The sequence below is a fragment of the Acomys minous genome, assembly GCF_964271855.1.
Source record: "Acomys minous genome assembly, chromosome: 3".
NCBI lineage: Eukaryota > Metazoa > Chordata > Mammalia > Rodentia > Muridae > Acomys > Acomys minous.
In genome coordinates, this window is record NC_140485.1 from 134,063,602 (window position 1) to 134,079,365 (window position 15,764).

Here is a 15,764-nt window from a genome sequence, read left to right on the forward strand (position 1 = left end):
AAGATAGATTATTCTTCTTCTTATTCTTCTTATTCTTCTTATTCTTCTTCTTCTTCTTCTTCTTCTTCTTCTTCTTCTTCTTCTTCTTCTTCTTCTTCTTAAAAGCCTGTACAATTCTAATTTTCCCTGACTGTCTCAATAATGTCCTTTCTGCTCTGGAGAATTTATTGCAGTTCATCTTAAATCAGGCTCCAATCAAGGATCAATCACTACTTTATCCCTGGTATATCATTAATATCTATTGGGAGATATTTCCAGAAGCCTGAGGATACCACAGTCAAGGCTGCTCTGGAGTCTATATAGAACGAAGCATGTAACGCCCTCCAGTGTGCTTTAGACCCCTGGGTGCTATAGACAGTGAAATATGAAGGCTTCGTATTAAGATACTACACTGTCTTGCTTAAGAAATGAGAACAGGGAAAGAAAGCTCCTCATCCTATGCAGGTGCAATTCTTTTTCCAGCCTAAAATAGGCTGAATCCTAGGGTGGAAAAAGCATGGCGACTGTAGGGTCAATTATGTTGTTACATGTCTACAATATCTCTTTGGGTTTGGTTATTTTATCTCTCCTGTTGTGTTTTGCCCAGATGTTTCCTCACAAGTAGACCTAGTTCAAACATTTTTGACTCATGGCTTAGGATATTTAACCTGCCTTATATGGATGTAAAAATTACACAATAGATAGTACAAATATTACATTATATAATTGCCTGCTATAAAAACAAAGTGTCCATTTTTAATTAACAAAATTCTTCTGATACAGATGAATGTGCTTAATTTGGACTGCCATTCCACTGAGGTAGGTATTTTTAAATTATCTTTTATTTTTGAATGGAAATTTATGCACATTCATATAAGCAGTAAAACTGCTTCTGGGGCCAAAATTTAAATATAGCCATGACATACCTATCACTCTAAATCAAGAAATCTTCTATTTTCATGCAAAATAAGTCTAAGCCACTTTCCTCCTCTTCCCATTGTACAAATGTTGTGTGTTTCTTGGCTCTTGTTTCATGTTGTTAAATTACAGAGCAGTGTGACAGCATCCTCTAGCTAAACATTTTCCAACAGCCTTTAGAAATTATCACAGTTAAACTAGAAACAACATCAAAGTTAATAAGCGCTGATATAAGATGCATATTAGGCTCTGTGCTCCTCCTTGTCCCAAAGACAGCCACGTTTTCTCATGCAGTGCCAGCCTTGCAGGATGGTAAATGGATCTGGCAGTAGTGGGCACTTGATTACCAGACCTGGCTTCTTATCTGGCAAAGTGGAGATTGTTCCCATCAATGACCCTTTCACTGACCTCAGCTACAGGGTCTACATGTCCAAGTATGACTCTACCCACAGCAAGTTCAACGGCACAATCAAGGCTAAGAACGTAAAGCTTGTCACCAATGGGAAGCCCATCACACTCTTCCAGGGGCAAGATCCAGCTAACGTCAAGTAGGGTGATGCTAGTGCCAAATATGTTGTAGAGTCTACTGGTGTCTTCACTACCATGGAGAAGGCCGGAGCCCACTTGAAGGGTGGGGCCATAAGGGTCATCATCCCTTTCTGCCAGTTCCTCCATGTTTGTGATGGGCGTGAGCCACGAGAAGTATGACAAGTCACTGAAAATTGTCAGCAATGCTTCCTGCACCACCAACTGCTTAGCCTCCCTGGCCAAGGTCATCCATGACAACTTTGACATCATGGAAGGATTCATGACCACAATCCATGCCATCACTGCTACCCAGAAGACTATGGATGGCCCCTCTGGAAAGTTGTGGTATGATGGCAGTGGGGCTGCCCAGAAAATCATCCCTGCAACCACTGGTGCTGCCAAGGCTTTTGGCAAGGTCATCTTAGAACCAAACAGGAATCTCACTGGCATGACTTTCCATGTCTCTACCTCCAACGCGTCCATCATGGATCTGACATGCCAACTGGAGAAACCCACCAAGTATGACGACATCAAGAAGATGATGAAGCAGGCATCCGAGGGCCCACTAAAGGGCATCTTGGGCTACACTGAGGACCAGGTTCTTCCGACTTTAACACCAACTCCTACTCTTCCACCTTTGGTGCTGGGGCTGGTGTTGCTCAAAATGGCAACTTTGTAAAGCTCATTTCCTGATATGACAATAAATATGGACAGCTACAGCAACAGGGTGGTGAATCGCATGGCCTACATGGCCTCCAAGGAGTATGAAGCTCTGGACCACCCACCCCAGCAAGTACATAAGAGCTAGAAAGAGGACCTCAGCTGCTGAGAAATCCCTGTTCCAACTCAGCCCCTGACACTGAGCATCTCCCCTCACAGTTTCCATCCTGGACCCCCAGAATAATAGGAGGGGCCCAGGGAGCCCTACTTTCTTAAATATCATCAATAAAGTTCATTGTACCTGCCTTAAAAATAAAAGATGATTATTAACTATCAAATGCACAGTTATCAGCTTTTCTTCATGTTCTTGTCTTTACATTTGATGCACATTAAAATCTCTTGTCACTACTTCTTCCATCCTCCCCAGACAGTAAATACAACATTTCGAGATAAATACCAGAAATTTTATAAGAATTCCTTTGCATGATAAACTAGATATTTTTTCTTCTACTCTTTTTACTTTAGACCTTATGATTCTTCTGTTTAGTTTAGGATCAAGTCAGGAAAGATTTGGAAATCCATGCATGTGAGCCACAGCTAATAACATGAGTCCCTGGGCAGGCAGTCCAGCCAGGCAGAACACCAACAGGGTCCCATCCTGGGCATCTAGGGTCCTGACCACCTCAGAGCTAAACAAAGCTTTCGGTGTCACTAAAACTTAAGGTAACCCCACCCAATCCAAGAAGGAGAGACTATGGTTGCTATGTAGGTGGAACTAGACACAAACATGCTGTCTACACAGTTCTGAGTTTGGAATGCTCTTGGAGAAAATAAAGTGTTCTTTTTCACTGATGGAAACTGCTCTGCCATCTCCAGAAAGCCTCTGCTGACAAGACAGATAAGGAACCATTTAGACTCTCATCCATGTCCAATTTCCTTAACGTGCAGTAAATTTCAATAGCTCATAGCAAACTGAAAGGGTAATTCAAAAGGCCCGAGTAATAAGTGTGGCGTTACTGTCCTTGTCCAGGGTCTGATTCAATAGAGAAGTCAGGACAGGGCCCTGAAAAGCATCTTAGGGCCCTGAAAAGCATCTTAAGGAGGAACTGAACCGCCTTTTCAATATTCAGGGTTCTTTGAATATAGCAACATTTTCCTTAGAATTGGCACATTATGCACTCCACTAAAAGAAAATTTCTTTGTTCCAATTCTACAAAAAGCGTTCTGGCCCTTCATTTGAGTTGGAGTTTAAGCCAAGCACAGTAAAGAAAGTGGCATGGGGAGGGGGCAGCTATTGCTTCAAGAGAGATAGGTGAAAGATGTTTCTCCTGTGAATGCCTTGGTAGAATACATACAGCATCCTTCCTTCCCCACAACCCCTCCATACTCCTATTATCTTCAAATAATAAGAGTGGCTGCCTGCAGTTCATTTAATCACTATGATTTTCTGAGAAATGAAGATTGATGTCTCTTGGAAATTAGTCCAATTTTATCTTTGAACACAAGTTTTAAAACTGTTAAAATTACTACTTTCAATAATATATTAGCCTCCTCAAGGGGTATTAGTTATTCTCAAAATCTTTCTAAATTAAAAAATATATTATATTTCATAGTATATATAAATATATGTATATATATTAGTGCCCAAGTTTTTTTCAATAAAAATTCAACTTTAAGATAAAATTACCTTCAAAACTTTTCTCCAGTTTAAAACCCTTCAGGTTTCCCTTAACCTTTTTCAAATGTATCCTGAAAATTGGTGTGTCTTTCTAAACCCAAAATGGGAACAAATCTGTTTTATTGTCTCATATAAAATCAAATTGAAATTAAGTAGAAATAATTAGAGAAGAACACGGGACAGGGAGATGATTCAGGCAGTAAAGCGCTTGCTTCGCAAGTGAGCACGAAGGTGTGAGTTGGATGCTCAGAACCCACAGCAGGGACAGGATTAGTGCCTGGCTTAGTGAAGTGTTCCTGTAGTTCCAAATCTGGGCAGCAGAGGGTGCAGCATCCCTGACCTTCATGCCTAGTCCGCTGATGAATATCAGGACAGCGAGAGACCCTGGCTCAAACCACAAGATGGAGGATACTTGAAGAATGACACTCAAGGTTGACCTCTGGCCTCTACACATATGTTCATGCACACTCACAGGTACACACGCGTGCGCGCGCGCACACACACACACACACACACACACACACACACACACGCACGGACACCTACCTCTACCACCCACCCAATCCCTCACATGCACAAATGTAGACAAAAGGAATCTTACAAGACCAGCAGTCGTAACAAAAATAATAGTAAGATGTTGCTTCTGGTTGTCAAATAACTTGTGTGTGAGCGCGTGCTGGATATTCTGCCACTCTGCATTATCACACATAATTACCCACATGGTCCCCAACCATCTTCACACACATACATGCACATGCATACATACACAAGTACAGTCACTCGCATGCCCACATGCATACACATATGTGCGCATGCACACATATGGCCTGATGATTATTTGGACAACTTTACACAGTGACTCATACTTCCCTTTGACTCTAGTTCAGTGAGAAGAAACCGGGAGAATGTGGGCTAAGTGACCTCTGTTCCAGGAGCTCCTGCCTCTACCGCAGGCTGCCAGACGTCCCTGGTCATTTTGGCTGTGGCCAGGGTCCCTTGGCTCTCCCTCCAATGCCAGCTTCCTTAAGCATCTTTAACTCATCAGCTATGTGTGCACATGTCTGAACTACAGAGGCAGAAACATTTAGCCATTCTTCTCAGGTCTCTCAGACCCCACGCCATGTAACTGGTGATGCCTCTGAGCCCCTGAATTTTCAGAGATGGTCCAGCATTCACCAAACACTCTCTGCCTGCCAAGAGGCAACCTCACTTATGCACACACGTGTTGAGCAATTGCTTGCCTTCACCAAAGCTTGGCAAATCAAGACAAAAACTTTCCTCCTTGCCATTATTCAGGATGCTAGATTTCTAAATATTCACTATATGAAGACACCAAGAGTCTTAACGGTCTGTGAAATCTCTGTACATATTTGCTAAGAATAAAGAAAAGCATGGGAGAAAGGAAAGAAAAGAGACTGGGAGAAAGGAAAGGGGTCCGTTGTGGCTTCAAGCTCAGGGTATTATTGTGAGAGTGACCAGCCAGCAGGCCTCATAAGGAAGGAAGCGGGAGAGGATGAAGAAGATACGGCAGCTACAAACAAGACACTGCACGGGTTGGTTCACTCTCGTGTACTTGAACATCCTTAGCTCTAGATTCTCTCCGAGAGTCTTAGGTGCGATGTGACAACCTTCAGAAGAAACACAAAACAAAACAACAAAACTTCTCCTGTTATCCTGACCTAAGTGTACGTGGCACTTGAGGCTATCACTGTGAAAACTAGTAGCAATGGCTTAGGGCTCTAGGAAGGGATGTAAAGAAGCTGAGGGATGGAGGGAGGGAAGGAGGGAGGGAGGGAAGGAGGGTAAATCTTAAGGGCATATTACATATTGATTCTGTCATCCCCATTGTTCCAACCCCATTACTTTTTATTTGTTTGTTTGGTTGGTTGGTTGGTTGGTTGGGGTTTTTTTGTTGTTGTTGTTTTGCTTTGTTTTGTTTTGTTTTTCAAGACAGGGTTTCTCTGTTTAGCCTTGGCTGTCCTGGACTCGCTTTGTGGACCAGGCTGGCCTCCCAGAGACCCACCTGCCCCTGCCTCCTGGAGTGCTGGGATTAAAGGCGTGCGCCACCACGCCCAGCTCCCCAGTACATTTTCAATGTATGGTCCTTCAGTGAGCAGCTGAATCAGGAGATTCATCACTCACCACAGGGGTGCTGACTTAGGCACAGCACACCTATCCATACACGTGATGGTTGCTGCGTGCCAGGCAAGGTGCATTTGGCCTTGTCCTCACCCTTTGTCCTGCCCCGTGCCCCGCCACTAACCAAAGCATCTCTTTCACTTCAGAAAACTAAGTTGTTTTGGATATTTGCAAATACATATTTGCCGTGTTGTAAATTTGAAAGTGCAAAGCAAAACAAAACGCCTCACCAAGTGGAACAGAAAGTGTTATCCTCAAATCCGCAAGCACCCACTCAACCGTTGTGTGCTGTTTGCTCCGTTGCTTCTCCTGCTTGTGGAGATGGGTGCCAAAGCTGGGTTACACTGTATATAAGACTTGTGTCTACAGTGGTTACTCTTAGATGTCTGAGTGGACGGGACCTGATATTGGAGCTGATTGACAAGTCACACTCAGACACTTTCATCACAACAGAGACCTGACATTGTAGGAGCCTTAACCAGCAATCAGGAGGCTTCCGGTGGTCCCCTCGTGAGCAGTAAGGTTCTGGAGAGCAATCCATTCTTTTTATTATCAGTATTATTAATTTATTGAGCAATCCATTCTCATCTGAGTGATTGAAAGGAGGTCTCGCAGTGCAGAGGAACGTGAAAGTCCGTGTGCTCGTTTTCAGTGATTGAAAACCGGTACAAGACCCAGAAAGACCCCTGAAAGCAAGACCAGAATCATCTTTGAGGCTCAATGAATGGGCTATCGTTAGTGAACAGTTCCGCATTTCCTCAGGAAAGAGCTACATAAATGGCGGAGGACAGAGATTGAACTCAAAAATTCGCTACTGGTAAGAAAATACAGGATTTGAGATCCTATGACTCAATTTTTACTCTTTGAGGAGCAAGTACTTGTTTAGAGATAGTCTTTCTCTGTAGCCGAGGCAGGTCTTGAACTCAGTAGGCAAATGCTGCCCTCCAACTTGTAATCCTCCTGCCTCCTAAGAACTGGGATGACGACCATGCAGCGAGGCACCCAGCTTCCCAACTCAGTTTTGAGGAGCTATTAAATTTTCAATGAGGACAAAAGTTTTGAGAACACACTACAAACTGTTATAAGAGCTTCCCTATACACACTCCTTGACTTAACGGTCCTCTAAATTGTCCTCAAAAACAGTCTTTTACCGTCGATTTATAAAGAACATCTTAATGTTTTCAAATGAATTGAAGCCGGAAGTTTAGCTTTTACTTTGCAAGGAGCCGTGGAGTCATATCTCTAATCACAAGCACTCCAAGCCTAAAACCATCATTCATGTTAGACTCTGCTCTATGCGTAACTGGCTTATAATCAATAAATCTATAAAGCAGGTTAACTCAGCCACTTAACAAAAAACTTTATTTTGCTGTTAATTATCTTTGAGTAGGCATCAAAAGTTCTAATAATTACAGCTAAAAAATTTTCACTGTGCTGAATGGTTTATAATTGAAATAAGCATTATTTCAGCTATATCAGTCTCCCACGCTGAAAAATCACTGTGCCAAGTGTGGATCATATGGGCTCCTCAGTCTGCTTGCTGGCACTGTAACAAAAGACCACAGGTCAGGGAATTTGTAAACAATAGAAGTTTGTTTGGCTCATAGCTCTGGAAGTTGGAAAGTTCTAGAAGCAGCATGAGATTTTATAACATGACAGAGCACGATGCACACAGACTCAGGACAAGAATAATGAAACCAAGCTCACCTCTTCTCATAAGTCCACATTTGGGACATCAAACTCTCTCCATCAAACAGCAAGCACTAACATATTCATGAGGGCAGCACCCATGACTCACCTGCCTCCTAAAGGTTCAACCCCTAACACTGACACAATGACAGACGTGGAAGGGACATTTACATCATAGTGGTGTGTGTCTATGGACTCACATAGTTCACCTACGAGCAAGCCCGGGGCCCACAGAGCTCCAAGTGGTGCTATTGCTTCTACTACACTCTTGAGCTACTTGCTTTGTTAGGGCCCTACGGGAGCACTACATCCCCAAAATTGAGACTGAGATCTTTCCAGAAGAGTCTACAAACTTGAAAAGCTCTGGTCTCCACAGCATGGTAAGGAACACGTTGGTCCTTCCTCTATGTGGGCCCTACTCTCCTCAGCATGTATTGTAAGAATTGATGAGAATGCAGGAAACTACAGATATAGCAGTGCTGTCTACATTTTCGGGGTCATCTCCTAGGGCCAGACAGTAACAGCAACCAGAAATCTGAGCTGTACTCCAAGGAGTGTGAGAGCTTCCAGCACCCGAGACACGATGCAGGCACTCCTCCAACCCTGAAACATGAGTATGGTGCTTTTAAATGTGCCTATGAGGTTCCTGTTGTCCAGACTGTTGGAGTGTTTTCTTTCATCTGCAGCATAGAATTAGCCACATTCCTGTACTTGCCAGGAACACTAAATCCAACTGACTGGTTCTCAATTCAAATGCTGTTAAAAATCAACATTATTTATAAAGTATGCTTAAAGGCATATCTACTGTCTTAGACACAGGCCCTGTAGAAAACTGTGGTCTTTGAAATTATGTGCAGAATCCAATGTGGTAGCCACTCAGAGCTCTCGTTATGGCTTCACATTAATCTATAAAAAGGTAAGAATCACTAATATTTATTTTAAGAGCTAAGTGCCTCCAGGTAGGTGACACTAAAAGGGTAAGTAAATATATATCTTAAAGTCCCAAAAGACATCTTAAAGCCCACAGAAATATGTCCCTGCTTGGCACTGAGAAGTTGTAAGGTGGAGCTCCATGACAGTGTGTTCCATAAAACACTGAATTTCATTGCACAGGGTAGTGGCTGAGATTAAAGGCATGCACCACCATGTTCAGCTAGAATCAGAATTCCATCCTACTTTAGTAAAACCACGAAACCACTCCACGAAAACTTCACATATTAATTTCATTCCAGCATGACTCTTAGTTTTTATATTCATCTGTACTTTTTCCCCCTTTGCTTGCAATTTTATTATACTGGCTTTCTGCATTTATGGAAGCTGCCTCAAATCCTTTTGCACGTAAGCCAGATTATAAGCAAGAATATAAATAAGAGCAGTTGAGAAAGCACGGCTGGTAAATACCATTTCTATGAACCCTGATAAACTAACTTTAAATCCCAGAACCCATGTGAAGATAGAAATTTAGAAGTTAGAATTTTAAAATAGAGAGAACTGACTCCAAGAAGTGCACTCGACCTCCACACGGGCACCATAGCATGTGTCCATCCATACCTGCCCACCCACCCTTTACATACAGTATTAATCATAAAGTTTTCTAAGACTATAAACAATGAATGGAATTTCCAGTAGAAAATTTAACAAATATGCATAATTATTTTAAGGTGTGTGTATATATATACACATATATATGCATGCACTTAAAATCTGCATCATGATCACAATCTTGAATATGTAATTATATTCCAGAGCTCCTTAATATTGGGTTCCTGGGCATCTCCAAAGTGCCTATGAACAGATTCCAGGAGGCCTATACAATTTAGAAGAAGAAACTATCTTCATTGTCACTAATCTCTAACAGAAATTTAACATCTTCTATCATGCATACCGACCACAAGCCATGCACCGTAATATGTATTTATTTCCCACTGCAATTCCTGGGACCTCCGTCCCCACTTGTTGTCTGCAGCTTCTTAAGATAGTGCGGCATGCTACTAGATTATGCTACTGGGTATGTTAATAAAAAGGCACATTGCCCTAATCGCATTTCTGTTGCTATGATATAAAATACCTGACAAAAAGTAAGCCAGGGAAGAAAGGGTTAGTTTAAGCTCACAGCTCCAAGCTATGGATGATCACAGCAAGGAAGCCAAGGCAGCACCGACCTGAAAGAACTAGTCATGTCATATCCACAGACAGCAGTGGAGCGAAGCAGGCGCGCGCATGCTCGGCGCTCAGGGAGCCTTCTCCAGTAACTCTTCCACAGTCCAAGTCAAGGGAATGGCGCCACCTATTGTCAGGTTGGGTTTTACCGTACCCATTAAGGCATTCAAGACAACCCCCCACCCCCACCCCACAGAAGCGCCAATGTGCCAACTTTATTCAGTAATCCCTCACTGAGACTCCTCGCAGGCAATCCTAGGCTGTGTCAACTGGACAGGTAGAACGGACCGTCGCACACACTGCTGTTCCATGAGCCCTTTTATAATCTGATCATTATGCTCTAGACACCTGTTTTCCATTAAATAACTTGGGGTTTTTTGCCTTATGCATTGGGGAAAAAACTACTCTGAAGAGCCTGTAAGCACCTCTAATTATAAAGAGTAGAAAAGAGGTTAGGTTTCTAACACGCAAGATTGTCCAGGTAGCATCATAACAGATGGTTGGCTACTCTGCCTAGAACCTACGCCTGATTGACTAGGGAATAGCAGCCTTACCTACTTATAAATCACCGAGAGCCCCTTAAATAAACGGGAACGTGTTGGCTGCAGGCGTGTTCTAGACCCTCTGGTGGCAGAAGGCGTGTCTAGCACTCAGGCAATTCGGCTTCTATGGCTTAAATGCACATTTTTCAGCTTCTGAAATGGCAGGGAAGGGCTCTGCAAACCTTCTTCGACATTACTGTTCTCCAAAGAAAACCAGTTCTCTTTAGTTAACATTTAAAATGTCTCTGTGAAACTGTACGTCATTGAAATCCCTGTCTGCAGTTTGCAAATTACCTATGACTCCTTCTATTTTTCTCTCCTTTGGGTGACGCACTCCTTTTTGCATTCTCATCAGACATCCTGACACTCTAGCACAAATGACATAGGGCAGAAACACAGGGAACAGGAACAGGGCTGTCACTATGATTACCCACACACACACACTGGAATAGCACTCTTAGGTGCTGTTTATTACAATGGTCTCTGCTGGGACTGGGGGCAGAGACTGTGCATTGTGAATGTGTTGGCGGACAGTTAGAAAGGCAGTGTACGCAGTGTAGACAGTCAGAAAGACCATCCCATGCAAGGTGGCCCAGGTCCATCTTCTCCAAGACTATCTCATCTGAGACCACGAGAAATAGTGAAAACAACTGATTGCCACCACCATGGTAAAAGTGAAATGGACGCAGAGACTCCGACGGGATCAATTCACTGCGAAGATCTCACGTAAGTCTCTCGGGCCTGGGTTATATTTACTTTCCAGATACGAAGCAGCTGAGCTCTGCAGCAAATAGTTTCCCACAGACTCTTCCCTGGCCAGAGGCATGGCTGGTGTCTAGAGTGGTTAGCTTTTTTTTTTTTTCCTTCCCTTCTTCATCCCAAACTGCCTCCCCTATCCAAGGAGAGCTGCAGCTAGGAAATGGTTTCATCGCTAGATAGTATGTTGGAGTCTTTCTGAGCACACAGCACTGAGTTTACTAGATGGCTGGGCTCCTGTCGCTATGAGCGGGGACATTTTCATGTTAGCGTTGAACGACCGAAATAAACAGTGAGTGTACTATTTACCTTCTACCTCGTAAGATAACTCGCCTGAAATGTATTTCTATACATGACTATGGTTCAGCAATAAAAACTCCGCTTACTTGTTTAGACATATAAGAGTAACACCCTACAAGGCACAGTGGGGGGAGGGGGAGCAGTCTTTGGCCCTGATCTGAATCGGTGTCGAGATCTCTGGCATCTTTCATTTCTTTTCCTTTTCTTTCGAATCCTTTCCTTTCACTTTTCGCTGATATCGGCAATCCCACCATAGGCTTCCTTTTGCTTTCCCACCAACTTGTAAACTAGACAGGCACAACACAAGTTCCAAGTGAGTGCTCGAGGGCATTCTGAGCAGAATAAGCATAGCTGGCATGGTTCACTGTTGCTTATACATCTGTTTGCTAGCTGATGATTTTGCTGAATTGTGGTTCTTCGCTGTGTGCCAGATGTGTGCGTGTGTAACAGAAATAATTCCCCCCCTCCCTCAATAAATGAGACTCCGTGACACTTGGTTCCCTGTGGAAATCATCCAGGCAAACCTCTTACTCTTATGTCTAGACACTGACTCCGGCTTAGCCCAGGTTTTGGCAAGCCTCCACGGAGTTAAGATCTCCTGAATCCGGTAACTAAAATGTTCACAGACCTCCGGTCTACAAGCATTAGATATTTCCATTAGAAATCTGGGTCACGCTGTCATTTTCAAGAAGAGACAAAACTGCACATCCTGCTTCCTGTCTCATCTGTACTTAATCTGTCTCATTTGGTTGTGACCAGGCAATATGGACTATGGACTGTGTATACTGTGGGCCCTGTTGCCTCTAGCTATTGGGGGGACTTTGGGACAACTTCTGTTCACCCCAAATCTCAGCTTCCTCATCTATAAAGTAAAATCAATCAATATAACATAATACTATAATACATACACTATGAAACAGAATGCGTTTAAAGACTGGGAGACATAATTTTCATGAATCCGTTGCCACTAGACCCCTTAGTAGGTGCTTAATTGTTTATTTCCTACACTTCTTTATCTATTCTTTTTCCCGTTTATAACTCTGCAACCCCCAAGTGTGTAGGCCACTTTCAACACTGTCTCTGAGTCTCAGCAGCCCAACAAATCTTCCTAATTTCTATTCAGAACTTCCAAGCACCCATATGCTCTCACGTGTCATGCTGTCACGTGATCACGGGTAGATGAACCTGGCGCTCCTGACACTGAGGTTTTCTTTTTTTCTCATCCTGCTAAGTCACTCCAATTTTGATGACACAACACTAGGAAAAGGGACACCGAGGTGGCTCATTTCCTTCCCTCTTACACATCATTTACTTTAAGAGGAACTAAAAATAGGGCCAGTGAGATGGCTCCAGATGCCCACGTGTGCACACATGCGCTCCCTGGTAATGAGCCCGCGCTCCAGTTCCGGAAGCCCAACAGACACACTGTCAGGCTTTGCCTCAATTGCAGCCGCCCCTTGGGTAAGCAGAGTCTGACTATGCACCCATCTTGCCTACAGCCTGCCCTGTACTCTCTGCTGCAAACACTCATCAAAACCAGACTGAAAACCCATGTCTGATCAAGCTATTTGCCTGCGCTAAAGCACTGTGCTATGAACTAACAGCCCTGGAAAGGCCACACCTCTGATGAACATTCTGCCTGCTGAGGAGCTGATTCGAACTTCCTACCGTGGCCATACACAGCTGGAACACTGCCTACCAAAGCTACAGTGGTCTTGAGTCCATATGTCTTATTAGCTACTGATTACCCACCTTTGCATCCAACCTACCATCCTTCCTACCATTAGGTAGAACCTATGGAATATATTAACTTCTGACAACCCAAAAACTAAGGTTGTCGCCAAACAGCATGTAAAGCCTATTAGGGACTTCTCCCTGCTTCGCTGTAACCCCCTGCCTGTCATCCCCACTGATGCATTTGTTAAAAGCACTGATATATGGCTTCTATTATGAAATACATCATCCTAGGCAACCTGAGTCTGTCTTCTCAGACCACAACCACTTTTTCTTGGTTCGGAATGCACCAAGTCTTATTCCCTCTGGAGTGAGAGCAGGGTTTCTTGTTGACAGGATAGAAGACTATGCGCATTGAGCTAACTGCCCAGGCAGCATTCTCCACTACCCATTAATAAATAGCAACTACAAGCAAGCAAGCACACGCTGTCCACAAGAATCTCACCACTGAAAACACAAAAGGCATTTGCGGGGCTGTTATTTGTGGGTTAAAAAAAAAATATATATATATATATATACATATATATATAATATATATATTATATATATGTATATATATACACTCATTCTGCACATCTTAAGGGAAAGCCTGTAAGGAGGATATACTGGACTGTGGAAAGGAATGAGAACAGAATAAGGGCCCCAAGAGGGAAATGGATTTGTTTACATCCTTCCCAAGAGAACTTAGTGAAGGCTCAATTTTAAATATTTACTATTTGGTCCATCTTTGTATTTACAAATTTATCTGAGAACCAACGTTCCTTCCCCCTCTACCAATAGAAGTGTCATGGAGAACAAAGGGTAATGTATGCTTTTCCCCATTTCAGACACCCTGAAAGAACACGCTCCCTCTTCAGCGAAGCCTATCTTTGTTTTGATTTGTCTGTTTTAAAGTTCATTGGCGAATGGTTGTAATGTAGATTTAAGCTTAGATAGCATTTGCCGTATCACTCAAAAAGTTACATGAACTTGCCATGCCTTGGTGTCTTTGAGGTGAATTTCATCTGAATACAGACATGAGCTGGTGAGCAGTTTGGAGGCGCAGGCTATAGAGGAATCGTAAGCACAGCAGCCCCTGCCCAAGACAGATGCCTTCCAATGCCTTTTACTCATAAGGGGTTAGTAGTTATAAATGAAAGGGCCTAATGTGTTACTTGGTTTACAGTATTAAATGGTTCTATATGGATGATTCCGCAACACAGAGACAGCCTACTAATCATGGCTATGTGGCCTTCTGTGGGCATAGATCTCAGCTTAGTACGTGCATTTTCTTTAAAAAAAAAAAAAATCCCTTATGAAGCACCTAGTCATCTTACATGAAGAGCTTGTATTGTTATGACACTATCCTTCTAAATAATGTAATTAATAAATAAAAAGTAGCACTGGTTATGTAGCTAGCACCTCTCCATCTCTTGAGAGCAGCAGCTGCACCTGAGCTTGGTGATATAGTCAAACTACATGTTACATCCTCACAGCCCCCTGGAACCCCTTTCCTTTACATTGGAGGAGCCGGGTCTATAATCTTGCCCCTTCTCCTGATGCAGACCCGACGACAGTCTTCAGAACCTGACCTCAGGAAAGTCCACGTGGAAATATTTGGACCACGCAAAGAAAGATATTATGAAAGAACTGCGTGAGATTCCATGGATATGCAAGTGATATTGAGCAGAAGCTCAAACGAAGCAGAAATTTGATGTGGTAACCATGGAGGAATGCTGCTTACTAGCTTGCTCCTTAGCCCTTGCACAGTTAGCTTCCTTACACAATCCAGAATTCCTGCCTATGCATGGTGCCACCCACGGTGGGCTGGGCCTCCTACATCAATTAACAGCCAAGAGAATGTCCCAGATACGTGCTCAAAGGTTAATCTGAGCAAGGCAATCCCCTAAACGAGACTCTCTGTGATAACTCTGAGCTGCATCAAGTTAACTGGGAGACCCTGTTACCAAACTCAGGAGAGAATAATACTATTAGGCAAATAATCCTAATAGACGCTAACACAAACAATTTATTATAATATCATTAAATTAAATCCTATGATATATTTAAAAGGTAATATATCCCCGAATGAAGGTTTAGCTTATAAAAAAACAATCAGTACAATTTTGCCTAATGATGAAAACATAATAATCTAAGAATTGACTCAGAAGATATAAAAGACGTATAAAACTCAACACTCATTTGTGATTTTAAAAAAAAATGTAATGGGATCACAGAAAATTATAAGCTTGAAAACTTCCTACAACCTGAAAAATGACATCACTAAAATTCCATCCCACATTGCGCTGAATGGTGCAAGACTGGCCATTCACCCACTGAGTCAGCAACACTGCTGGGGAACCAGCCCTAGCACTGAGCATCCCTACCACCAGAGTTGTTTTGGAGATACAGCCAGTGCAAATGTAAAAGAAGAGTCCATAAAATACGTTAATTAGGATTGGGGTATGCAGCTCAGTTTAGAGTGCTTGCCTAGCAAACACAACATCCTGGGTTCAGACGCTCCAACAAAGCAGGGAAAAGGAGAAGGAAGAGAAAAAAGGTAGAAAAAGAAGGAGGGAGGGAAGGGGGGAAAATGGAGGAAAGGTTAGGACAGGAAGAAACAACCCTAAGCAAACTAATATTGCTTTTATTCATACAAAAAAAATTATGAACTATGATAGTTAACATTGGTTCTCAACTTG

At 42.8% G+C, this 15,764-nt stretch overlaps 2 protein-coding genes across 9 annotated transcripts in view; one reads left to right on the forward strand and one right to left on the reverse strand.

Moving 5' to 3' along the window:
• IPCEF1 (interaction protein for cytohesin exchange factors 1) overlaps nt 1–15,764 on the reverse strand; it is a 163,634-nt gene that overhangs the window by 117,480 nt on the left and 30,390 nt on the right. The gene's annotated exons all lie outside the window — the stretch shown is intronic.
• On the forward strand, nt 1,694–2,104 carry LOC311593843 (glyceraldehyde-3-phosphate dehydrogenase-like; the record flags this gene model as incomplete). Its single annotated transcript, XM_084775234.1, has 1 exon — nt 1,694–2,104. The coding sequence occupies one exon, from the start codon at nt 1,694–1,696 to the stop codon at nt 2,102–2,104; it is 411 nt and encodes a 136-aa protein (XP_084631360.1).